Source organism: Muntiacus reevesi, chromosome 18 (assembly GCF_963930625.1).
Source record: "Muntiacus reevesi chromosome 18, mMunRee1.1, whole genome shotgun sequence".
Lineage (NCBI taxonomy): Eukaryota > Metazoa > Chordata > Mammalia > Artiodactyla > Cervidae > Muntiacus > Muntiacus reevesi.
Window position 1 is genome coordinate 15,002,356 of NC_089266.1, and position 26,585 is coordinate 15,028,940.

At 37.6% G+C, this 26,585-nt stretch overlaps 1 protein-coding gene across 3 annotated transcripts in view; it reads right to left on the bottom strand.

The window, feature by feature from the left end:
- The window catches only part of TANC2 (tetratricopeptide repeat, ankyrin repeat and coiled-coil containing 2), a 373,034-nt gene that overhangs the window by 141,438 nt on the left and 205,011 nt on the right, over positions 1-26,585 (bottom strand). For all 3 annotated transcript variants that reach the window (XM_065909779.1, XM_065909778.1, XM_065909776.1), the window contains one exon: positions 5,595-5,743. In XM_065909779.1, the coding sequence (XP_065765851.1) occupies positions 5,595-5,743 (149 nt within the window). The remainder of the gene's footprint in view (positions 1-5,594; positions 5,744-26,585) is intronic.

The window sequence follows — 26,585 nt, forward strand, 5'->3', positions numbered from 1 at the left end:
AATTTTTCTTGCTGTTTTCAATCAACAAAAATTTTCTAAAGGCTTAGAACTTGGTCTTGCTAATAATTTTCTTTGGATAGAAAAAAAAAATCTTTGCAGCCAAGGAGTAATAAAACTAAAGTTCTTAATGCAAATATAGATGGGCTTTTTTTGATACATAGGTGGCTTCTCAGAGGTAATAAATGAATGTAGGGAAAATGCCTATCTAAAAGTTTGTCAAATGAAGTAGAATAATATTAATTTAATACAAACAAAATAATTTCTCTGTAAAAACTGATTACAGACAGATCACTGAGTGACTCTTATACCTGAAGTTACCTCCTTTTTACATTTTTGATGGGATGCAATGACTAATCACAAAAAAGACTGATGGTAATATATTCTGGTTTACCTAGTTTAATGACAATTCATTTTCTTTAGCTCTTTCTACCCAAATAAATTAATGAAATAATGAATGAAAGTATATATGTTGTTTTGAACACTTCAGAAATTTTTTCCTTTTCAAAACAGTAACTGGTCAATGGCAGAATTACTTGAAGGAGGACTAATGATAAATTTGACATTTTTAAAAAAAGCATTTCAATTTCTTTACATACAGAGTCTACTCATAATCTCTTTGATAAATTGAAGAGTTACATTTTATAACTTGATTAGAAAATATGTTGATCACTGGATATGAGAATATTAAGACTCTTTGACTCATCTCCAAATGAGTGCCAGATGCAATCCCCTGTATTTAATTATCTATGCTGAATCCAGGTTTTGATTTTAATTTACATGCTATAACCAGGATATAAAAGATACATGCAACTCAACTAAGCATAAATGACATTCTCAGAACACTGCAATCAAGTAAATCTTTTCAATCATATAACTAATATTAGAAACTGATTCTTCTTAATAATACAATAAGTCCTCAAATCTATGCCATTTTTCTTCTACATAATTTTTCACCATTGGAGGGAGGAGTTTCAATTTCTTTGTAATTGCCTCTATTTCTACAAAGTGATGTTAGTCTATCAGAGCATGAGTAGGGCTTGTAGGAGAATTACCTGTGGAATGTAAAAAACAAGTTTCATTACAAAACTGACAGATACTCAACCCCACTCCAGTCTTACTAAATTAAAATCCTCCCTAGTTAGAATCTGGCATAGCAATTCTTAACCGCCTCATTCTCAGTTTAAGAAACATGTGGGTACTTTATTAGAATTGTACTAGAATCTTTTTATATTAGATATATCTATAGTCATTCCATATTGAAAAAGTTTCATTTTGGTATGAATCTATTACTTCTATGGTAACTCATTTCCATTTTCAGACAAGATTCTCAGTCTGTTCTCTGAGAAAGGAAACTATTATATGCATAATACAGCAAAAGTGAAGGTTAAGCTCAAATGACATGTAATTTTTACTGTAAGTTATTTTCTGGAAAATAAAGCATTTATCACAGAATGTATGCTTTAAAAACTTTAACTGTAAAAGCAAAGCTTAAAGATCAACTCATTCAGAAAGCAGGAAATTTGTTTCACGGCTTGTGAATTTAAAGGCAAGCCTTATATTTATTTAAGGAGGCTAGTTAATGAGATACAGAAATCTCTTTTAGGCACAGAAAGACAACATTATTTACTCGCCATACTGTAGGCTAAAATGGACACCTAATTAAGCCACTCTACTTCTAAAACCTTTTGGTGGTTTTCCCATTGATCCCATCGGATCCCAAACTCCCAATCTGGATCATTCAAGGTCCTACATCCTAATACTCCAGAAACTACAGAGAAAAGAAAATACAGTGGTCAATTGAATATCACTTTGAATATCTTGTCTTTTGCAAAAAAATGATATATGCTAACTTGCATGTGCTGGATTCCATTATTATTAATACTGTTCTGAGGACACCAACACTATAGGGTCCTCTTAAAGCAAACTATCTTTGTTAGTATGCGCTTTAGCACAGAAGTCACTAATAATCTTCCTAAGACTAGAAATTCCAGTGATCAATTCAGCCACTTTCTTAGGTGGTTCCAAGACAGTGTCATGGTATATTACATTTGAAGCAGGCTATCATGTAGCTTTATTATTAAGATCTTAATTTGTTTAATGTTTCAAAGTTAAAGTTGTTTTTTTAAATGTTACTACCTCATTTCTCCTTATCAACCAAGTATGAGGTGTAAAAACTACACTAAATGTAAAAGCTATGAAGCAATTTCCTCCAACTCATACAGTTTCTGAATACATTTACATACTAATTATATTACATATTGTTTTATATATTTTGTTTGCATGACATTTTACAGCTTACAAAGTGCTTTTGTAGTCATGATTTAACTTGATCTTCACAACAATTCTGTCATGATTTCATTTTACTCTGGACTGGTATGGTGTAGCTATTGAGAACATAAGTTGTAAAAGCAGACTGCCTGGATTTGAATACTATTCCATCACTTTCTGGCAGTGTTTCTTTTTTTCTTAACTGAAAATTGAAATATAGAAGGTCTCTACCACATCGAGTTGTAAGGAAATGTTAATGAAACAGGGTAAATAAAGCAATTAGTACAGTGATTATACACAGTATTAAACACTTATTTACTGTTAGTTACTATTAACTTTGAAAAACCTAAAGCTGAGAGAGGTTAAGCGACATGTCCAAAATTACAAAATGGTAGGTGGTAGAGCTGGAATCAGGACACAGATTTTCTATCTCCTGGTTCGGTGACTTTTCTATTATGACATCACTTTAGCTACATTAAATCAATGATACTACTCATTTACTTATTCTATGATGAATCATGTAGTTAATGCACAAATAAGACACACTCTATTGACTTGTGACTTAATTCAGAAACCACTGCAACATGCTGTGACAATAAGGCATCTCAAAAGCAACCCAATATAAACTTTAGCACCTGAAGAAATGTAGCATTTTAGAAACAATAGGGTCCTTGGCAAATTCTCAGATTGTAATGTCATGTTGCTTGGTCATTATTATAGCAGTCATATTTTAACCTGACATGAATATCAAAAACTCACAAGTAAAACAGATGTTTTATTTATACCAATTTTAAAAAAGCCCCCAACATATATTATTTCCATTTTCTATTCAGATCACATGATACTGACATGGTTACAATGTAAATTAGTTATGAAAAGAAAAAAATCAATCCCTGTCATCATGAAGCTTACCTTCTTGTGTGAGATCAAACAACCCCTCACAACTAAATATATCATATAATAAATTAATGATAAGAGCTATAACGCAGGGTAAGGGGATACGGTGATGGGCAGGGGCTATTAGATAAAATAAGTAAGGAAGGCCTTACTGAGGAGAGAACACTTGAGCGGAGCACTGGATGAAGTGAGGAAGTGAGTTATGTGGAAGAACATTCCAGTATAAATGAATGTTTTATGTGTCTGAGGAATGACAGGAAGGCCAGTGTTGCGGGAGAGCTGCAGTGAAAGGGAGAGGGACAGGCAGAGGAGAGGCAGCGAGGGTCAGATCAGGTAGCCCCTGTCTGGTCATGGTACGGATTTCAGATTTACTGTTAAATCTGGGGGATACAGTGGAAGATTGAGAGCAGAAAAATACTGGGCTGGACAAAAAGTTTGTTCAGGTTTTCTACAATGGCCTATAAAAAAAATCTGAACAAACTTCTTGGGCAACACAATAAAAGGACCAGATTCACATTTTACAAGGGTCGCTCTGGATTCTGTGTAAACAGACCACAGGAGGCAAAAGTGGAAGCAGAGCCCTGTTAGGAGGCCATTTATTCAGGCAGTAAATATTTATTGAACACTTACTAATAGAAGAGTTTGTCCCAGGTGCAGAGGATACAGCAGTAAATGCGAGTGTGCTCAATCACCAAGTCATGTCTGACTCTTTGCAACACCATGGACTATCTATTGCACACCAGGCTCTTCTTTCCATGGAATTTCCCAGGCAAGAATACTGGAGTGGGTTGCCATTTCCTACTCCAGAGGACCTCCCTGACCCAGAAATCCAATCCAGTCTCTTGTGTCTCCTGCACTGAGATGAATATTTTGATCATTAATTTTTCAGATTTTCGGTTTTTCTAAAATTAGTTTGGGTATGTATCCCAAACTAAAGTTTTTAAATGCGTATCTTTATATAAGACAAGTTTTGTTATATTTTGTTTCTATTATTTCAGTTTAAAATATTTTCTAATTTATTGTGGTTCTCCAACATAAAGGCTACTTCAGTTCAGTTCAGTCACTCAGTCGTGTCCGACTCTTTGCGACCCCATGAATCGCAGCACACCAGGCCTCCCTGTCCATCACAAATTCCCGGAGTTTACTCAAACTCATGCACATCGAGTCGGTGATGCCATCCAGCCATCTCATCCTCTGTCCCCTTCTCCTCCTGCCCCCAATCTTTCCCAGCATCAGGGTCTTTGCCAATGAGTCAACTCTTCGCATGAGGTGGCCAAAGTACTGGAGTTTCAGCTTCAGCATCAATCCTTCCAATGAACACCCAGGACTTATCTCCTTTAGGATGGACTGGCTGGATCTCCTTGCAGTCCAAGGGACTCTCAAGAGTCTTCTCCAACACCAAAGTTCAAAAGCATCAATTTTTCGGTGCTCAGTTTTCTTCACAGTCCAACTCTCACATCCATACATGACCACTGGAAAAACCATAGCCTTGACCAGACGGACCTTTGTTGGCAAAGTAATGTCTCTGCTTTTTAATATGCTATCTAGGTTGGTCACAACTTTCCTTTCAAGGAGTAAGCGTCTTTTAATTCCATGGCTGCAATCGTGGAAAGGCTACTTAGGAGTATATTAATATCCAAATACGTGGGGATTTTGATTTTCTATATGTTATCTTTCAGCTATCATTTTCTAAGTTATTTTATAATCGATTAATTCTACTAAAGTAGTGAAAGTGAAAGCTCCTCAGTCATGTTCAAGTTTTTGAGACCCCACGGACTATACAGTCCATGGAATTCTCCAGGCCAAAATACTGGTTTGGATAGCCTTTTCCTTCTCCAGGGGGTCTTTCCAACCCAGGGATCAAACCCAGGTCTCCCACATAGCAGGAAGATTCTTTACCAGCTGAGCCACCAGGGAAGCCCAAGAATACTGAAGTGGGTAGCCTATCCCTTCTCCAGCACATCTTCCTGACCCAGGAATTGAACTGGGGTCTCCTGTATTACAGGTGGATTCTTTACCAACTGAGCTATCAGGGAAGCCCTACATCTGTCAAGATCTGGTCTATGAATCAGCATATTGTAAATTTGCTAAATAATCCATGTGTATCTGAAAACAATGTGCATTCTGTTACACACACACACACATGTCTTGTTTGTTGGTTTATTTAGTTATTTCCTCATTCATTCAATAAAGGAATCAAAACCTTGAAGTGGCTTTTTAAACTTAACGAAACTAAAAGGTGTTCCATGAACTGAAGCAATACAGTGATTATGGAAAATGAAGTTATATTCCAGGCCTGAAAAGGCATTTGACACTTGGGATCATTCTTCTGACAAGACCCACACCCACACCCTGCAACACTTTTTCTTTCCTGGTTATAATAGGCCGATTCATCCCACGTTTCACTAAGTTGATGGGAAGCAGTTTACCTGATTTTCATCCTGTACTTCCATGTTGTACTGGTCACCTGGCTGAACTTCCGTGACTTTCTCCCCAAGGAGGAAACCCAGGCGAGTCATGAGTGTGTTTGCAGCCTCATCTACAGATGGAGGGGGACCAAGTTCCTGTTCAGCATCACCTGTAACAGGAAGACATCGAAACACCTGAGCCTTTCAAAATTAAATAGCCAGTTTTACATCTATTTTTACATTCTGTTTGGGCATTTCCTTTGTTTCACATTCTAAATCCAAAATTACCAGGTCCCTGACCAGAAGCTTATTTTTCCACTGTTACATATTACAATTGACAGTCTACTCAGAATTCTCAATATATTTATTTGAAACCCTTGAGTTTGAGAGAATGTTTTTGTAACTCACTCAAAAGAAGTTTCCCATTTCTTTGGCAGTTGGCTTTCCAATATAAGTCCTAGTCTTGGGGTTTAGCTCCTGGCCACAATCACTGCCTTCATTCAGCTTCTTTTATCTCTTTTTTCTTAGTTTGTATAAATATTCTTTTTTATTTTAAAATCAGTTCAAACTTACAAGAAAGTTTCAAGACTAGCACAAAGAACAATTTTTTTTCCCTTAATCACTTTAAAATATAGACACGCTACCCCATCAGGCCCAGATAGTACGCATTTTCTATGAACAAGGACATTTTCTTACATAACCACAATACCAACAGAGAAATCAGGAACCTAACATTTTACATTATGATCTCATCCACAGATCCCATTTAAGTTTTGATATTTATACAGTAACGTCATTTCTAGCAAAAAGATCCAATTCAGGATTAAGCAATGCATTTAGTTCTCAGTTTTCTTTGACTCTATAAATCTTGAACAGTTCCTCAGTCTTTTCTTAACTTTCACGAGCTTGACACTTTTGAAGATTATAAGTCAGACATTTTGTACCATGTCCCTCAATTTCAACTTTTCTCATGGCATCTCATGATTTAATTCAGAGTAAGCATTTTTGGCAGCACTTTCACAAAATTAATGCTGTGTTAACTTGGATCACTTGGTTATGGTAGTGTCTGGCAGGTTTTCCACTCTAAAATTATACAATTTCTCTTCATAATTAATAAGTGTTTTGTGGGGGGATACTTTTGAGAATATATAAATATCCCATTCCTCACCAAGATTTTAAATTAAAAAAATTTTTGATAAAAATACATGTAATAATATTTGCCATTTTAACCATTTTTAAGCATACAATTCAGTGGCAATAAGTACATTCACAATGTTGTGCAACCATCTCCATTTTTCAGAACGGTTTAATCATCCCCCAAAGAAACTGCATCCACTAAACAAAACTCCCCACGCCTAGTAACCTTTATTCTACTTCCTGTTTCTAGGAATTTGTCTATTCTAGGCACCTAATATAAGTGGAATCAGACAGTATTTGTCCTTTTATGTTTAGCTTATCTCACTTTGCACATTTTCAAGGTTTGTTCATTTTATAGCATGTATCAGAATTTCACTCCTTGTAATGGCTAAATTATATTCTATTTTATATACATAACCATTTATTTAGTCATCTGTCCATCACATGGGACACCTGAGCTGTTTCCACCTACCAGATATTATAAGTAATGATCGTATGGACACTGGTATACAATAGCAGTTTGAATCTCTCCTCAATAAACTTTTGCCCACTATTTTTAGCATCCATTAATGTTTCCCAGTTTAATTAATTACTATCATGTTTGCCAAACAGTAATTTTTAATAAATCCATCACTCTTTTACAGTTTAGTTTCTTTTCCTTTATCTATGTGTCTATCTATGTACCTAACTATCTGAACTCAAAGACTCCTATTTTACTCAATGAGTTATAATCTGTTACTGTTATTATTTATTTTGTTGCTCAAATCATCCCAGAGTTGGCCAGGCAAGCCTTTTCAATTTGGCTGCTGTAACCTTCTGACATATCCCTGTCATTTTCTGAGTACTTCTTTGCTTTTTGTCACAAGATGTTGCAGGTTCCTCAAATACTTTCTCTGCCCTAGCCCTTGAATCAGTCCTTTTTTCCAAGAAAGCCTGATTTTTTTTTTAAGAAGGTAAACGTATTTCGAATATCAGATATGCTCATCAGACGAGGATGTCACTGCCTTGCAGGTTCACCATGTGGGCAAAGTTACACAATTATGTTCATACATATACACAGACACACAGTTCTATATTCATTTTAATCTGTAAATCCATATATAAACACCCCCCAAAAGTTCACAGCTGAGCCCTAATTCAATACCAGAGGGTTAAGTCTGAATTTCTTCCTTTCCAAGGTCGTAACTTTTCTGCAACAGTGAAAAACCCGATCTTTATTTTCCTTACTTATTTCATCTATTCTCCTTGCACGTGACAAATCTCACTGCTGCTCACTGCTACCCTGCACACAGGTGCTCCACTCACCCTGGCTGGGTTCCTACCCTGAGCTATCACTTTCCCAATCAGGTTATTTTTTCAAAACTGATGTATAATTCATATACCATAAGCTCTTCCCCCTTAGAGTATACAGCTTGAGTATATTCATAAGTTTATCACCACTCTAATTCCTGAACATTTTCATCACTCCAAAAAGAAACCCCACTCAGGTTCACTTTTTTGCCCTGAAATTTAGACCCTTAAATTTTTTGATCTCTGGAATTCATTGTAATTCTGTTTCCAGTCTGTTATCTTCTTTCCATATAATTAGTTTTTAAGCTTCTGTATTTAGGCTATTTTTCAGGGGTAACCAACTACAGATATTGCTCTTTTTCATACCTTTTCTCTGAGGGCTGCTGAACAAAGCCAATATGAGTATCTTCCTTAGCCTCATCGTCAAAATAAATTTATTTCCAAATAAAGAATTTATAGAAATTTACAGATATAAAAAAGAGCCAGGGAACTCAAGATGATCTATTTTAAATTTGATGCAGAACTAATTTACCTAAACTGAATTTATCTGTTTACGTGAACTTGATTCATTGTTAACATTTTTTCAGGTTTTGTTTTATGTTCAAGTATATTTATAACAATTCACAGTAGCACATATCCTGTATATGGTATTACCAAAATTTTTGTTTGTTTTTTTGGCTATCCTTTCACCATAGCGAGCATTAACTATAGTGTCATATGGTTTGATACTAAAGCACAATAGCTTAATTTCTTTGGATAGTCTGTGTTACACATTAAATCACTCCAAATGCCAAGAAAATAAGATTATCTAGCCCCAAAATTCCCTGGGGACTGTAGCCCGCCAAGCTACTCTATGCATGGAATCTTCCAGGCAAGAATACTAGAGTGGGTTGTCATTTCCTACTCTAGGGGATCTTCTGACCCGGGGATCAAACCCATGTTCCCTGTGTCTCCTTCATTGGCAGGCAGTTCTTTTACCACTGAGCCACCTGGGAAGCCCCGCATTTTTGTAAAGCATTACTAAACTCAAAGTGTGGAAAATCTATATAGAATTCTTATTGGATTTATGTCAGAGTAGAAAACCAGGATATATTCCCTTCTCCATTTCCTCTCCAAGAAACAACAAAAAAGGATTTCTCTGCCACCGAACAGAAAGATATCCCTGGGGCTTTATTACCTCTATAATGTGCAACATTATAAACAGTTCCTTCTCTTTCTGCCTCTGCCCAACTAAGGTACGCTAACAAAATCTCAGGAAAAAGTTGTTATATATGCAAATGCATCTTTGAAACAAGTACCCTAAATCTAAAAAATAACATAAATGAATGTATATAAAAAACAGAAACAGACTTACAGAGAGAGAAAACAAACCTGTGGTTATCAAAGGGGAGAGAGAAGGGAGGAGGGATAAATCAGGGGTATTGGATTAGCAGATACAAACTACTACATGTAAAACAGATAAGCAACAGGATACACTGTTCAGCACAGGGAATTACACCCATTTTCTTATAATAATCTATAATGGAGTATAATCTGCAAAAATAATCACTATGTAAGTAAACCTGAAAGTAACACAGTATTGTAAGTCAAATATACTTCAATAAAAACAAACAAATTCCCTCTCTTCATTCAAGCAAATTTCCACCTTTAAACCCTTGCTAAAAAGAATTTTTCATTTTGTTACTATAGTGTGTGGAAGTTCTAAACTACTAAGTCATCTATTTAATATTATTAAAATTTATCAAAGTCTACTACAATAACAAGAATACTTATAGTATATGAAATCAAAAGTAAATAGATGCTGGGTAAAATGCTCAAAGTTATTTTGAAGATATTTATAATAAAATGCACTAGTCCCTGACCTCTTCAGATTTCACAACATACTACTACACTACATACAAATGGCAGGCAGAGACTATAATTACATTATCATTTCATGCATTATTCACAAAAGTCCAAGTGTTACTCACTTAAGAGGCCAGAAGAAAAATAAACCAAATTCTTCCTTTGTCTTCTAGGCTCTTTTACTCATGTTACAGTTATTTTTACTATGTCACTCTAGTGTCCTAATTGTTTTCCTAAATACTTCTTTTAAAGGTTACTAATATTTATTATTTTGAAGAATCCTCCAAGTTCATATCCTTTATATACATCGAAGGATTGATGGGAGAAATGATATAGTGACCAGATTTTGCTGAAATTGCTACAGAAAAAATGGGAGAAGATATAGATAAAACAAGTTGTCAAAATTATCGAAGCTAGGAAGTTAGTACATAGCAGTGCATCATTCTATTCTCCATCACTGTGAATATTTGGAACTTTTGAGAAAAAATTATTCAGGGAAGTTTCTTTTAAATAACTTAGTGATTCTCAACTAGTGACAGTTCTGCCCCCAGGGAACATGTGGCAACGACTAGAGATATTTCTGGCTGTCACACTGTGGGGAGGGGTGTTGCTCCTGGCACCTCGTAGGTAGAGGCCAAGGATGGAGTTAACCATCCTACAATACACAGGACATCTCCCCACAACAAAGGATTATCTAGCCCCGAAAGAAATTAAATAGTGTTAAGGTTGAAAAACCCTGAAATAGCTCGAATCGCCTTATCGTTTGTTGTTGTTCAGCTGCCAGGTAGTGTCTGACTCTTTGAAATCCCTTATCCTTTAAAAATCTATCAAATTGAATGAACGCAACACAGCAGGAAAACAAGTGCCCAACCTGCTACTTCTGAGGATTCTTATTAATAAAATTGCTTCAATTTCCAACTTACTATGCATTTCTACTCTTTGGACCATTTCCTTCCTGGGTGTAGGGTTTGTTTTCTGCACTACTACATTTTGCTATAATCTTTTCAGTCTTCAATGAATCTTAGTCTTACGGTGCATGGTGTGTGCATGCATGCTCCATTAATCAGTCATGTTAAACTCTTGGCAACCCCATGGACTATAGCCCACCATGTTCCTCTGTCTATGGAGTGGGTTGCCATTCCCTTCTCCACGGATCATCCTGATCCAGGGATTGAACATGGGTCTCCTGCAATGGCAGGAGGATTCTTTACCACTAAGTGACCTGGGAAGCCAATGGTGTGTGGACAGGACTTTATTGGTGTTATATTATATATGTCAAGGGTGGGGGATTATATCATGACACAGAACAAGTAAATGCAACTAAAAATATATCTCGGTTTTTCAGACTATCTTTTTAAAATTATAACAACATCCAGCACATATGGGGATTAGTTTATATGCCAGATACTATTTCTAAGCATTTTATATACATTAACTCATTTAATGATTATAACAACCCTATGAGGTAGGCAGTCTTATCCCCATTTTATGGATAAGAAAAGTGAATCATACAGAGTTGAGTAACTTACTCAAATTTATAAACTATTAAGTAACTGAACTAAGAAATCTGGATCTGGACCTCAGGCTCTTAATCTCTAAGCTCTACTGTCATCCTTGATTCCAGCCTCTCACAATGTTGCTAGGTATCATTTCCTACCTCCCCTCTGCCGAGTGTATTTGTGCAAAACTCTCAAAATTCCTCTGAAATTGTTATACTGAATACCTTACCTATCTTTCTGTCTCATCCATAACCATTCAGGCAACGTGAAGAGGTGTCATCTTCCTAACCAAACATGCCCAATGAAGGTATGAGCCTAAACAAAGATAGCACTTTCTTCAAGTGGGATCCTAGTGTGACTTCTTTAGTAACGATGAACTTGGAATATGATACACAAAACAAGACGGCTGGTAGGATGTTAAAAATAATCGCTGTAAGACTATTATACACAAAATGAACTATATATCATTTATACATTTTGTTGATTAAAGCTACTGAAATTTATCTTGGCTATTTGGAAGCAGTGTGTTTATGCAATAGGTTTTGACTGAATGAGGAAGACAGCACCATAAAACTAAATATTCTAACATTTACATGGAAATGGAAAGGTCTGGGGATAGTAAAGAAAATGTGAAGAAGAATGACTGCTATTACTTAACATCAAGATTTAATCTAATGCTAAAATAATTAAGAGACAGTATGAATGGTACAAGCATAGACCAAAAGATCAGGAGAACAGAATAAAAAATCCAGAAACATATCTATACAAGTGGAGTCACCTTATTTAGGACAGCAATGCCACTGCACTTGTTTAGTAAGAGACTGGCATTTTCTCTCTCTCTTTTTTTTATGAGTATGCTACATTTTACTTGCAGTGGGTAATATGAAATTTGACAATAATGGCACATTTGACAATAAAGACTGTAAAGCGATACCTTCTGGACATTAACATAAAGTGATGGTGCTCATCTACTATGAAGACTCTTTATGTACAATGATGAAACAATAAACAAATACATAAGTATATATCTCTATCCATTACTCCAAATCCTCATTGATAAAACACTGTGCTTCAAGTAGACCCATTAATTTTATAATATGTGTTTTAACTAAATTGCATATATAGACAAAAATCCCACCAAAAATATTCACACAGGGCCTCATACATTATAGGGTGACCCTGAGAGAATGACATTTTCAATAATCGGTGATGGATCTCTGTCAGAATAAACATGAAACCTGTCCCTACCTCATCCCATACACGAAAATCAATTCCAGGTGGAGTATAGACCCAAATACAAAAGAGAATACATTTTCTGGAAGGTAGCCTAAGAGAATGTCTTCATGAACTAGGACTAGCCAAAGATTTCTCAAATAGGACACAAAAGGCACTAACCCACAAAAGAAAAAGATAGGCAAGTTTATTAATAAGAAAAACTTCTGTTCCCCAAAGATTCCACTAAAACAGTAAAAAGGCAAGACACAAAATGGGAAGAATATCTTTAACTCAATCTTGCCTATTACTCCAGGTATCTCCTGACTTCCTACTTTTGCATTCCAGTCCCTTATGATGAAAAGCACTTCTCTTTTTGGTGTTAGTCCTAGAAGGTCTTGCAGGCCTTCATAGAACTGTTCTACTTCAGCTTCTTCGGCATTAGTGGTTGGGGCATAGACTTGGATTACTGTGATAGAGAATGGTTTGCCTTGGAAATGAAGAGAGATCATTCTGTTGTTTTTGAGATTGCACCTAAGTACTGCATTTCAGACTCCTGTGTTGACTATGAGGGCTACTGCATTTCTTCTAAGGGCTTCTTGCCCACAGTATTAGATATAAGAGAAAAGGAAAGATAAACCTATCTGAATGCAGAGTTCCAAAGAACAGCAAAGAGAGACAAGAAAGCCTTCCTCAGTGATGAATGCAAAGAAACAGAGGAAAACAATAGAATGGGAAAGACTAGTGATCTCTTCAAGAAAACCAGAGCTATCAAGGGAACATTTCATGCAAAGACGGGCACAATAAAGGAAATAAATGGTATGGCCCTAACAGAAGCAGAAGATACTAAGAAGAGCTGGCAAGAATCCACAGAAGAACTATACAAAAATGATCTTCATGACGCAGATAACCACGATGATGTGATCACTCACATAGAGGCAGACATCCTGGAATGTGAAGTCAAGTGGGCTTTAGGAAGTGTCACTACAAATAAAGCTAGTGGAGGTGATGGAATTCCAGTTGAGCTATTTCAAATCCTAAAAGATGATGCTGTGAAAGTGCTGCACTCAATAAGCCAGCAAATTTGGAAAACTGAGCAATGGCCACATGCCTGGAAAAGGTCAGTTTTCATTCCAATCCCAAAGAAAGACAACGCCAAAGAATGTTCAAACTGCCTCACAATTGCACTCACTCACATGCTAGCAAAGTAATGCTCAATATTTTCCAAGCCAGGCTTCAACAGCACGTGAACCAAGAACTTCCAGACATTCAAGCTGAATTTAGAAAAGGCAGAGGAACCAGAGATCAAATTGCCAACATCCACTGGATCATCAAAAAAGCAAGAGAGTTACAGAAAAACATCTACTTCTGCTTTATTGACTACACCAAAGCCTCTGACTGTATGGACCACAACAAACTGTGGAAAATTCTTCAAGAGATGGGAATACCAGACTACCTTACCTGCCTCCTAAGATATCTGTATGCAGGTCAAGAAGCAACAGTTAGAACTGGACATGGAACAACGGACTGGTTCCAAATTGGGAAAGGAGTACATCAAGGATGTATATTGTCACACTGCTTACTTATATGCAGAGTACATCATGCGAAATGCCGGGCTGGATGAAGCACAAGCTGGAATCAAGACTGCAGGGAGAAATGTCAATAATGTCAGATACGCAGATGACACCAGCCTTATGCCAGAAAGCGAAGAACTAAAGAGCCTCTTGATACAAGTGAAAGAGGAGAGTGAAAAAGTTGGCTTAAAACTCAGCCTTCAAAAAACTAAGATCATGGTATCCGGTCCCATCACTTCATGGCAAATAGATAGGGAAACAATGGAAACAGTGAGAGACTTTATTTTCTTGGGCTCCAAAATTACTGCAGGTGGTGAATGCAGCCATGAAATTAAAAGATGCTTACTCCTTGGAGGTAAAGCTATGACCAACCTAGACAGCAGAGACATTACTTTGTCAACAAAGGTCCATCTAGTCAAAGCTATGGTTTTTCCAGTAGTCATGTATGGATGTGAGAGTTGGATTATACAGCAAGCTGAGTGCTGAAGAATTGATGCTTTTGAACTGTGGTGTTGGAGAAGACTCTTTGAGAGTCTGTTGGCCTGCCACAACAAACCAATCAATCCTAAAGCAAGTCAGTCCTGAATATTCACTGGAAGGACTGATGCTGAAGCTCCAATACTCTGGCCAACTGATGGGAAGAACTGACTCATTTGAAAAGACCCTGATGCTGGGAAAGACTGAAGGCCAGAGAAGGGGACAACAGAGGATGAGATGGTTGGATGGTATCACCGAATTGATGCACAGGAGCTTGAGCAAGCTCCGGGAGTTGGTGATGGACAGGAAAGCCTGGCGTGCTGCTGTCCATGGGGTCGCAAAGAGTTGGACATGACTGAGCGACTGAAGTGAATATGGGGCAAAAGGACAGTTAACCTGTTTTTTTGGTATGAATGTAAATTGGTAGCATCAAATTTGGAAAAAAAAAATTAGATGGAATATATTGAAACCCCATGACCCAGCAAGTCCACTACTAGGTATATATCAAAAAGACAAGTAAACACAGGAGCTTTGAAACAGACGTGGCAAACGTTCATAGAATTGTTTGTAACAGCCAAAGTTGAAAATGCTCATCAACAGTAGACATACAATGAAACAATAAAAGAGCATCTCACAAATATACAATTAAAAGAGCAATAAAAGAGCACCTCACAAATATACAATTAAACAAAAGAAGAGAGGTTCAAAAGAGTATAGGTTAAATGATTTCATTTATGTAAAGTTTGAAAACTGCTAAAGGAAACAAATGATAATGCAGTCAGATTAAAGGTCACACCTACATGGAGTAGAATATGATGCAGAGGAAGCATGAGAAAAGTTTCTGAGGTGCTGGGAACGTTCTGTGTCTGAATTTAGGTAGTGGTTATACAGGTGTTCATGTCATATAATTTCACAGAGATGCATAATTATTATTTGAATTGTTGTTGTTCAGTCATTCAGTCATGTCCCATTCGTTGCAACCCCATGGACTGCAGCACACCAGGTTTCCCTGTCATTTACTACCTCCTGGAGTTTGCTCAAACTCATGTTCACTGAGTCAATGATGTCATCCAACCCTCTTGTCTTCTGCCATTCCCTTCTCCTCCTGTTCTCAATCTTTCCCAGCATCAGAGTCTTTTCCAATGAGTTGTCTCTGATATCTTTTTGTATTTATGTTATATTTTAACTTTTAAATATGATAGAAAATGTACTCATGTCACAGGACACTGGGATTGAGAATGAAACAGTAATCACAATACTTTCTTTTCCTTCAAGAAAGAAATCTACAACTACTGAAAAACTAAACAATGCCATCTGTAGTTAAAATTTAGCGCAAAAAATTACCTGCCCATTCCTCTCGTACATTGTTTTTATTTAGTCATTAAGTCGTGTTCAACCCTTTTGTAGCCTGCCAGGCTCCTCTGTCCATGGGATTTTCCAGGCAAGAATACTGGAGTGGGTTGCCATTTCCTTCTCCCTCTCTCTTATACCAGTTAATAACTTAATGTGGAAAAATGACATAAGGATAGAAAGAAGCCAATATATGCAAGAAATACTCTGTAAATTAAAGGAATAGTGAGTTGAGAAATAAACAATTACACTTGTCCTTGAAGGATGGAGGAGGAAAAGGAGGAGAGTAGGTTTTTTCAGGAGGCCATACTTGAAATACTTATTTGATTTCTTAACAACAGAGTGAGGGAAAAAGAGAAGAGGGAAAGATTTTCAGATTCAAGTTCAGTATGACTTACCAGTTCAACACAAAGACAGAACTCCAAGATCAAAACTGAAAATACAGCATATTTAGTGTTGTTTTAAAAGAGTGTTGTATTTCTGTACTAGTAGTAATAGTAACAGTAACTTATTGAAATAATACTCTCTGGTACTTTTTCAAGTGCTTTACATATATTAAATCATTTAATTTTCACAACATTCCTTATCTTACAGATAGTAAAAGTAAGGTACACAAAGACATCTAAGTTTTTGCTTGACCACGGTTACAGAGTTAAGACAGTGTGTTAGTCACTTAGTCATGTCCAACTCTTTATCACTCCATGGAATTGTAGTCCATAGGACTTCTGTCCATGGAATTCTCCAGGCAAGAAGAGTAGGATACTGGAGGGGGTAGCCATTCCCTTTTCAAGAGTTAGGCATGAAAGTGAAAAAGTGAAAGTTGCTCAGTGGTGTCTGACTCTTTGCGACCCCATGGACTGTAGCCAGGCAGGTTCTTCTGTCCATGGAATTCTCCAAACCAGAATACTGGAGTAGGTAGCCTTTCCTTCTTCAGGGGATCTTCCCGACTCAGGGATGGAACCCATATCTCCTGCATTGCAGGCAGATTCTTAACCATCTGAGCCATAAGGGAAGCCCAAGAATACTGGAGTGGGTAGACTATCCCCTATCCAGCAGATCTTCCCGATCCAGGAATCAAACTGGGGTCTCCTGCATTGCAGATGGATTCTTTACCAGCTGAACTATGTAGTGACAGTCAATTTTGAAGTACAGGCTGCCTGGATGTTGGATTCATTATGTGGCTAGGAAATATGTGATTATTAAGTACAAACTGTTTAAATGGTTATCTTATCTATTAATGGTATCCAGCAGAATAACTTCCACAGACAATGTAGGAAAGCAAGAATTAATTCAATAAATATTTACTAAGTACTTTCTGTGTGTCTAGCACTCTGTGAGGTATTAGACACACATTTATGGACAATGGACACAGTCTATATCCTTAAGGAGCTTATAGTCTCGTGTAGAAAAGAAGAAAGTAATTTGATTTAATCATAGTAATTTAAACACAGAAATATAACTCAGGCAAAAAATAGGATGCTGCAAAAAAGCAAGTGGCAAATATTTCAAATATTTTGGTGTTCATTTTTCTGGATGATTTGAATTTTCTTTTCAGAGGTGGTTTAAACTTCACAACATCTGCAAAAAGTCCCTTCTACTTAAAGTTCTCAAACTGCAGAGGGATTAAATGATGACAAACTGTGCCAAGAAATGAATGTCTAATAGCTAATGTATCCAAATCACTAATCTGTATTCCTAACATGGCAGGCTACACACAGAACAGTTCCACAGACTTTTAATTCTCAGCATTCTCTTAGCATTTTCTCATCGGGCTGTTTACATTTTCCTTTATGATCTGTTAATTATAAACTGCTTGTTCTCATCTATTTCAAGACTCAGAAATTTGTACCACATTTAATCAAATAAAGAAACCCATGCTTTCTTTCTAACAGAGTTACAAAACCTATGATTAGCTTAGCCCAATTGCCAAAGTAAACCTGGTCATGTTTTCATTTCCTAGCTCTTAAATGGTAACCTCAATTTTTTCTTTTCTGATGAAACTGGAAGTGAGTTACCGATCTTCTGATGAATATTAGAAACTGGTGACTGATAAATAGTGGCTGTTATCTGTCACAGTAAGCTCTAGAGCTGACATGGAGCTCTTCCACATCCTCCCCAAACTGAGATCCTGATTTTAAGTCACTGCCTACCAGTGATCAACAATAAAAGCAACACCTGGGTTTCCCTGGTAGTTCAGTAGTAAAGGATCCATTCTGCTGATGACATGATCCTCTATGTATAAAACCCTCAAGATGTTACTAGAAAATTACTATCAATGAATATAGTAAAGCTGTAGGATATGAAATTAATACACAGAAATCCCTTGCATTCCTATACAACAACAATGAAAAATCAGAAAGAGAAATCAAGGAAACAATCCCATTCACAATTGCAACAAAAAGAATAAAATACTTAGGAATAAATTTGCCTAAAGAAACAAGAGACCTGTATATAGAAGTCTATAAAACACTGGTGAAAGAAATAAAAGATGACACAAATAGAGAAGCATACCATGTTCGGATTGGAAGAATCAATATAGTGAAAATGAGAATACTATCCAAAGCAACCCATAGATTCAATACAAACCTTATCAAACTAACAATGGCATTTTTCACAGAACTAGAACACATCACGGAGAAGGCAGTGGTAACCCACTCCAGTACTCTTGCCTGGAAAATCCCATGGACGGAGGAGCCTGGGAGGCTGCAGTCCATGAGGTTGCGAAGAGTCAGACACAACTGAGTGACTTCACTTTCACGCATTGGAGAAGGAAATGGCAACCCACTCCAGTGTCCTTGCCTGGAGAATCCCAGGGATGGCGGAGCCTGGTGGGCTGCCGTCTATGGGGTCGCATGGAGTAGGACACAACTGAAGCAACTTAGCAGCAGCAGCAGCAGCAGTAGCAGCAGAACACATCATTTCACAATTTGTATGGAAACACAAAAAACCTCAAATAGCCAAAGCAATCTTGAGAAAGAGGAATGGAATTGGAGGAATCAACCTTCCTGACTTCAGACTATACTACAAAGCTATAGTCATCAAGACAGTATGGTGCTGGCACAAAGACAGAAATATAGATCAATGGAACAAGATAGAAAGCCCAGAGATAAATACATGCACCTATGGACACCTTATATTTGACAAAGGAGGCAGAAATATACAAGGAGAGATTACAGTCTCTTCAACAAGTAGTGCTGGGAAAAATGGAAAACCACATATAAAAGAATGAAACTTGAATGTTTTCTAACACTATACACAAAAATAAATTCAAAATGGATTAAAGATCTAAATGTAAGACAAGAAACTATAAAACTCTTAGAGGAAAACATAGGCAGAACACTCCAACATAAAAAAGAGCAAAATCCTTTATGACCCACCTCCCACAGTAATGGGAATAAAACAAAAATAAATAAACGGGACTTAATTAAACTTAAAAGCTTTTGCACAATGAAGGAAACTAGAGGCCGGGTGAAAGGACAGCCTTCAGAATGGGAGAAAATAACAGCAAATAAAACAACTGACAAAGAATTAATCTCCAAAATACACAAGCAGCTCATGCAGCTGAATACCAGAAAAATGAACAACCCAATCAAAATTGGGCAAAAGAACTAAACAGACATTTCTCCAAAGACAACACACAGATTGCTAATAAACACATGAAAAGATGCTCAACATCACTCATTATTAGAGAAATGCAAATCTAAACCATAATGACATAGAATCTTATGCTGGTCAGAATGGCCACCATCAAAAAGTCTACAAACAATAAATGCTGGAGAGGGTATGGAGAAAAGGGAACTCACTTATACTGCTGGTAGGAATACAAACTGGTACAGCCACTATGAAGAACAGTGTGGAAACTCCTTAAAAAACTGGGAACAGAATTGCCAGATGAACCAGCAATCCCACTGGTGGGCATACACACTGAGAAAACCAGAACTGAAAGAGACACATGCACCCCACTGTTCACTGCAGCACTATTTACAATAGCTAGGACATGGAAGCAACCTAGATGTCCATTGGCAGATGAATGGATAAGGAATTTGTGGTACATATACACAATGGAATATTACTCAGCTATAAAAAGCAACACATTTGAGTCAGTTCTAATGAGGTGGATGAAACTGGAGCCTATCATACAATGTGAAGTCAGAAAGAGAAACACAAATGCTGTATAATAACATATATATGTAATTGAGAAAGATGGTAATGATAATCCTACATGCAGGGCAGCAAAAGAGACACAGATGTAAAGAACAAACTTTTGGACTCTGTAGTAGAAGGCGAGGGTGGGATGATTTGAGAGAATAGCACTGACACATGCATATTACCATATGTAAAACAGATGACCAGTGCAAGTTTGGCATATGCATAAAGCAGAGTACCCAAAGCCAGTGCTCTGAGGCAACCCAGGGGGATACGGTGGGGAGGGAGGTGGGAAGGGAGGTAGAGGGGGTTACAGGATGGGGGGGACCCATGTATATCCGTGGCTGATTCATGTCAGTGTATGGCAAAACCATCACAATATTGTAAAGTAATTATCTTCCAATTAAAATAAATAAAACAATAGACTAACTAAAAAAACACACAAAAACCCCAGTAAAAAACCCAGAAAAAAAAAAGCATGGATGAAGGCAAAAAAAAAGAATCTATCTGCCAATGCAGGAGACATGGGTTCATCAATCCTTGGTCCGAGAAGATCCCACATGTTGCTGGCAACTAGGCCCACCTTTTTGTGGCTATATATTTTAATTTCTCTAGGACAAATACAAAGGTGTATAATGGCTGGGCTATAAAGTTTAAAAGTTTAACTTTATAAGAAATTGCTTGTTTCCAAAGTGATTGTTCAGTTCACACTCTCAAGTAGTATCTAAGAGTTCTAGTTTCTCTATATTCTCACCAATGCTTGGTATTGTGAGCCACTTTGACTTTAGCCATACCAAGGGTGTACAGTGGTATTTCAAGGTTTCACTTTGCATTTCTCTGATGACTAATGCTCCTTGGAAGAAAAGCTATGACCAACCTAGACAGCATATTAAATAGCAGAGACATTACTTTGCCAACAAAGGTCCATCTAGTCAAAGCTATGGTTTTTCCAGTAGTCATGTACAGATGTGAGAGTTGGACTATAAAAAAAACTGAGTGCTGAAGAATCGATGCTTTTGAACTGTGGTGCTGGAGAAGACTCTTAACGGCTGATTAATGTCAATGTATGACAAAACCTACTGCAATGTTGTGAAGTAATTAGCCTCCAACTAATTAAAAAAAAAAAAAAAAAAAAAAAGAGTCCCTTGGACTGCAAGGAGATCCAACCAGTCAATCCCAAAGAAAATCAGTGCTGACTATTCATTGAAAGGACTGATGCTGAAGCTGAAACTCCAATACTTTGGCCACCTGATGCGAAGGGCCGACTCACTGGAAAAGCCCTTGATGCTGGGAAAGATTGAAGGTGGGAGGAGAAGGGGACAACAGAGGATGAGATGGTTGGATGGCATCACCGACTCGATGGACATGAGTTTGAGTAAGCTCCAGGAAGTGGTGAAGGACAGGGAAGCCTGGAGTGCTGCAGTTCATGGGGTCACAAAGAGTTGGACATGACTGAGCGAATGAACTGAACTGAACTGACGACTAATGATATTGAGCATCTTTTCATTTATTTACTGGCCCTTCTTACATCTTCTTTTGTGATTATCTCCTCAAATTTTTTATGCTTAAAAAAAACTAAGATTCTTTTATTATTTGTAAGAGTTCTTTATATTGGATACAAATCTGTCAGACATATATATGCTAATATTTTCTCCTATACTATGGCTTGCCTTTTCCTTTTATCAAAAGTGTCTTGAAGAGTGAAAGTTTTAAATTTAGATAAAGACCAACTTTTAATTTTTTAATAGCTCACACTTATGGCCTAGCCTAGAAATTTTTGCCTACTCTAAGATTGCAGATATTTGTGCCTAGCTCTACATTTAAGTTTATGGTACTATTTTTGTTACTTTAAATTTTTATTAAAAATTTATTGGAGTATAGCTGCTTTGCAACATTGTACTAGTTTCTACTGTACAGCAAAGTTAATCAGCCATACATACACTATAGGGGGTAAAAATACCCCCTAAGTCTATGGTACTTTAAGTGAACTTATGTGCATGGTAAGAGGTAAGGGTTGATGTTCATTTCTCTGACACCTTTACTGAAGAATGATGGAAGTCCTTTAGCTTTGTCGTTCTTTTGGAAACTTGCTGTGGCTACTCTTGGTCATTTGACTCCTATAAGAATTTTAAAATCATGTAAATATCTAAATTTGCAATCATGTAAATTTTATATAATTCTAATAACACTTCTTCTTGGGGTTCTATTAAATGAAAATAGCTATTTTAGCAATACTGAATCTTCTAATCCATAAATACGATATAGCTCTTCCTTTATTTGGATCTTTGTCTTTTATTTATAACTTTCAGTGTACACATTTTATCAAATTTATCCCAATATATTTCATGATCTTTAACGTTCAGTTCAGTTTAGTTGCTCAGTCGTATCCGACTCTTTGCGACCCCGTGAATCGCAGCACGCCAGGCCTCCCTGTCCATCACAAACTCCTGGAGTTCACTCAAACTCATGCCCATCGAGTTGGTGATGCTATCCAACCTTCTCATCCTCTGTTGTCCCCTTCTCCTCCTGCGCCCAAGCCCTCCCAGCATCAGGGTCTTTTCCAATAAATCAACTCTTCGCGTGAGGTGGCCAAAGTATTGGAGTTTCAGCTTCAGCATCAGTCCTTCCAATGAACACCCAGGACTGATCTCCTTTAGGATGGACTGGCTGTATCTCCTTGCAGTCCAAGGGACTCTCAAGAGTCTTCTCCAACACCACAGTTCAAAAGTATCAATTTTTCAGCGCTCAGCTTTCCTCACAGTCCAACTCTCACATCCATACATGACCGCTGGAAAAACCATAGCCTTGACCAGACAGACCTTTGTTGGCAAAGTAATGTCTCTGCTTTTTAATATGCTACCTAGGTTGGTCATAACTTTCCTTCCAAGGAGTAAGCGTCTTTTAATTTCATGACTGCAGTCACCATCTGCAGTGATTTTGGAGCCCCCCAAAATAAAGTCTGACACTGTTTCCACTGTCTCCCCATCTATTTCCCATGAAGTGATGGGACCAGATGTTACTGTAGGTAAAATTGTGTTTAGATTTACTTTTCCAACTGTTCTTTGCTAGAATATAGAAATACTGATTTTTATATAATGACCTTACTGTCTCCTCTTTTAAACTTACATTTATATAAATGTTATTGGGAAAGTAGGCTGCAAATACCAGTTTGTGTTTGTGTATTACTCTGCTAGCATGTAAACATATCCAGTAGTCATGTATGGATGTATGAGTTGGGTCCTTACTCATAAAGTAAGCTGAGTGCTGAAGAATTGATGCTTTTGAACTGTGGTGTTGGAGAAAACTCTTGAGAGCCTCTTGGACTACAAGGAGATCAAACCAGTCCATCCTAAAGGAAATCAGTCCTGAACATTCATCAGAAGGACTGATGCTGAAGCTGAAGCTCTGATAGTTTGGCCACCTGATGCGAAGAACTGACTCACTGGAAAAGACCCTGATGCTGGGAAAAATTGAAGGCGGGAGGAGAGGTGGACAGAAGAGGATGAGATGGTTGGATGGCATCACCGACTTGATGGACATGAATTTGGGTAAGCTCTGGGAGTTGGTGATGGAACAGGGAGGCCTGGAGTGCTGCAGTCCATGGGGTCGCAAATAGTTGGACATGACTGAATGACTGAACTGACTGATGCAATACAAACGTAGTTAGGGAATTCCCTGGCAGTCCAGTGGTTGAGACTCCAAGCTTTCACTACTGAGGATCTGGGTTTGATCCCTGGTCAGGGAACTAGTTGTGGCCGAGTGATAGGTGATAAACTAGAAATCCAAAGGGATCTCCCTGCGCAGGTTCAAATCCTTCCAACTATGTATCCCTTTGTGCTCCCTGGTGGCTGAGATGGTAAAGAATCCACCTGCAATGCAGGAGAGCTGGGTTAAATTCCTGGGTTGGGAAGATCCCCTGAAGAAGGCACAGCAATCCACTCCAGTATTCTTGTCTGGAGAATCCCCATGGACAGAGAAGCCTGGTGGGTTACAGTCCATGGGGTCACAAAGAGTTGGACAAGACTGAGCGACTAAGGATAGTCTTACAAGCAACTGAGCTTCTTACGGACTACAGACAGAAAGGGAACTAAGATCCCATAAACTTCATAGTGTGGCCAAAAAATTAAATAAGTAAATAAAAAAATATTAACAAATAAAATAAAGGTAGTTAAGAGCTGGGGAGGGAATCTCCACATCCACACAGAACACTGATATATCAAGGCAGCTCATCAGAGGCTTGCTTTACACCAAACTTGGGAGGAACAATGATGAGACACTCAGGAATTAGCTAGTTCTGCCATTAGGATTCTTAGACAGGAAAGTCTATGACTATATCCTAAACTCCTCAGGCATGTCTCTAACTATATACAGAAACTTGTTTTTTCTTTTTTTTTTTTAAAGAGTTCCTAGGGAAAACAATTTGGGGTGGAAGAGAAGATGCCACTTACAATGTTTTTTGAACTTAACTCCAGGAACCTGGTTCTGAGTTACTCTAGTTGGGGATAAAAGTAAGAGGAGTGGAGGTAAAGTAAGAGGGTAAGAAAATGACACTGATAAAAGAGCTACAAAGCTAGGGGCACAGTAAAGAACTGAAAGGGTAACTTAATTCTACTGTAGAAGTCTGACAGAAGCTGTAACACTGGTATACCAGAAAAGTGCTTTACCTCACACAGCATAGCTTCAGGGCCACGAGATGACTAAGTCAAAATCAATTAATGTGGAAAGTGATACGTCACCCAGGCCTTAACAGACTCCAGAGCCATGTCAGTATCTGCCTTTGTCATTGTGAGTGACGGGATGGCAGCTGCCACGTAAGTCACAAAGTGCAGATGAGAGAATGGCTCAAGTGGCTGTCGAGGGGGAGGCTGAGACAAAGGCATAAATGACCCAGATCAGGAAAAGAGATCACCTGCTCAGTGGGACGACAGCAGCCATGATGTTCCAGGTGAAATACCATTATAACTAACACAAATGCCATGTTGTTGTTCTCAAGATGTGTAAGGAATCTAATTCTATCCGTTCACTTTTTACATGCCTAATCTGAGTCTTATCAAAAAAAAGCATTTCTTTTGTGTGTTTTTGTTTACACCCAAGCATGGAAGTCATATATTAATATGTTCTAGGTCAGAATACCATAATTATGTTATGTGGGAAAAAAGGCATGGAAATAAATGACGACGACCCAAATATTTATTTATTTATTCAGAGCTTGCTATTGCAAGTGCATCAGTTACCATCACTTGCATCTGGCAGAGACTCAAAGGCAGGCAGTGGAGTGGAAAAGCTTTATAGGTGGAAGAAAGGAGAGGTTTCAGGTATGCCGACTGAAGGCACCTGGAACAGAGATGCTGAAGATGGTTAACTAGAAGTGGGCATCTTATATGACAGGTTAAGTGTGCATATTTAGCTTTCTCTCATTAGTCTTAAGTTGGAAGTGAGGGCAAATACTAGGGAAACTGTCAGTTAATAATCAAGTCCTGGTGATTTAGTTCCAGTTGTTACAAGGGTTACTGCTGGCTTCTTGGACTGGTTGCTTGAGATGGTAATCTTACTTCCTACATGTCTGACTTGTAGATATAAGCTGTGTTCCTAGGCTATTTGCTGAAAATTGGGTGTCAGAATTCTATTTTTATAGATGGTCTGGTCATTGTATATATATTCAGTTTCTCAAAGGATAGTGTTAAATTTACTCATGTATTTATTTTCTTTTTCCTGACCTGTGAGGATAAACAGGTTCACCTGCCAATGCAGGAGGCAAGGGTTTGATCCCTGGGTCGGGAAGATCCCCTAGAATAGGAAATGGCAGCCTGCTCCAGTATTCTTGCCTGAAAAATTCCATGGACAGAGGAGCCTGGTGGGCTACAGACCATGGGGTTGCAGAGTTGGACATGACTGAGCAACTGAGTGCACACACATGTGTCACGTTTGGCCAGCAGGATTTTCTGAAATCCTCATTCTTTGTTTTATACTAACTGATTATGTTCTCAAATTACATTTATTACCGTTCACTTAAAGTTGATTGATCTCAGTTGGCTGCCATGGCTGAATTCTGATCCAGTGAAGCTTTATGCCCCTTCCCATATGCTAGTCACACTGACAGGTAGTCTTCCTTCCATAGGAGGAGAAAGTTTATGAATTTAAAACAAATGGGATACTATACATTAAAAAAAAAAAAAACACTGAAAGAAATACCACTCCCTCTTTCTCAACATCATAGTGAAATTATGTTATAAGAACAGATAAGAAATCATGGTTCTGGTTTTTCAAGCGTGCAAAGACCTCTGCAGTAAATTAGAAAGAAAAAACACATTTTTTAAAAAGAATATTTGACAATACCACTATTTTAGTTGGGTATTTATTTATATATTTTAAATAAGGCAGAAACCTCTTCTTTAGCCCAATGGTACTGTCTCTGCTGTAGTTCTTTCATATTTTTTTTTTCCTTCCTTTCTTTTTGGGCTATACAACTTGGCTTGTCAGAT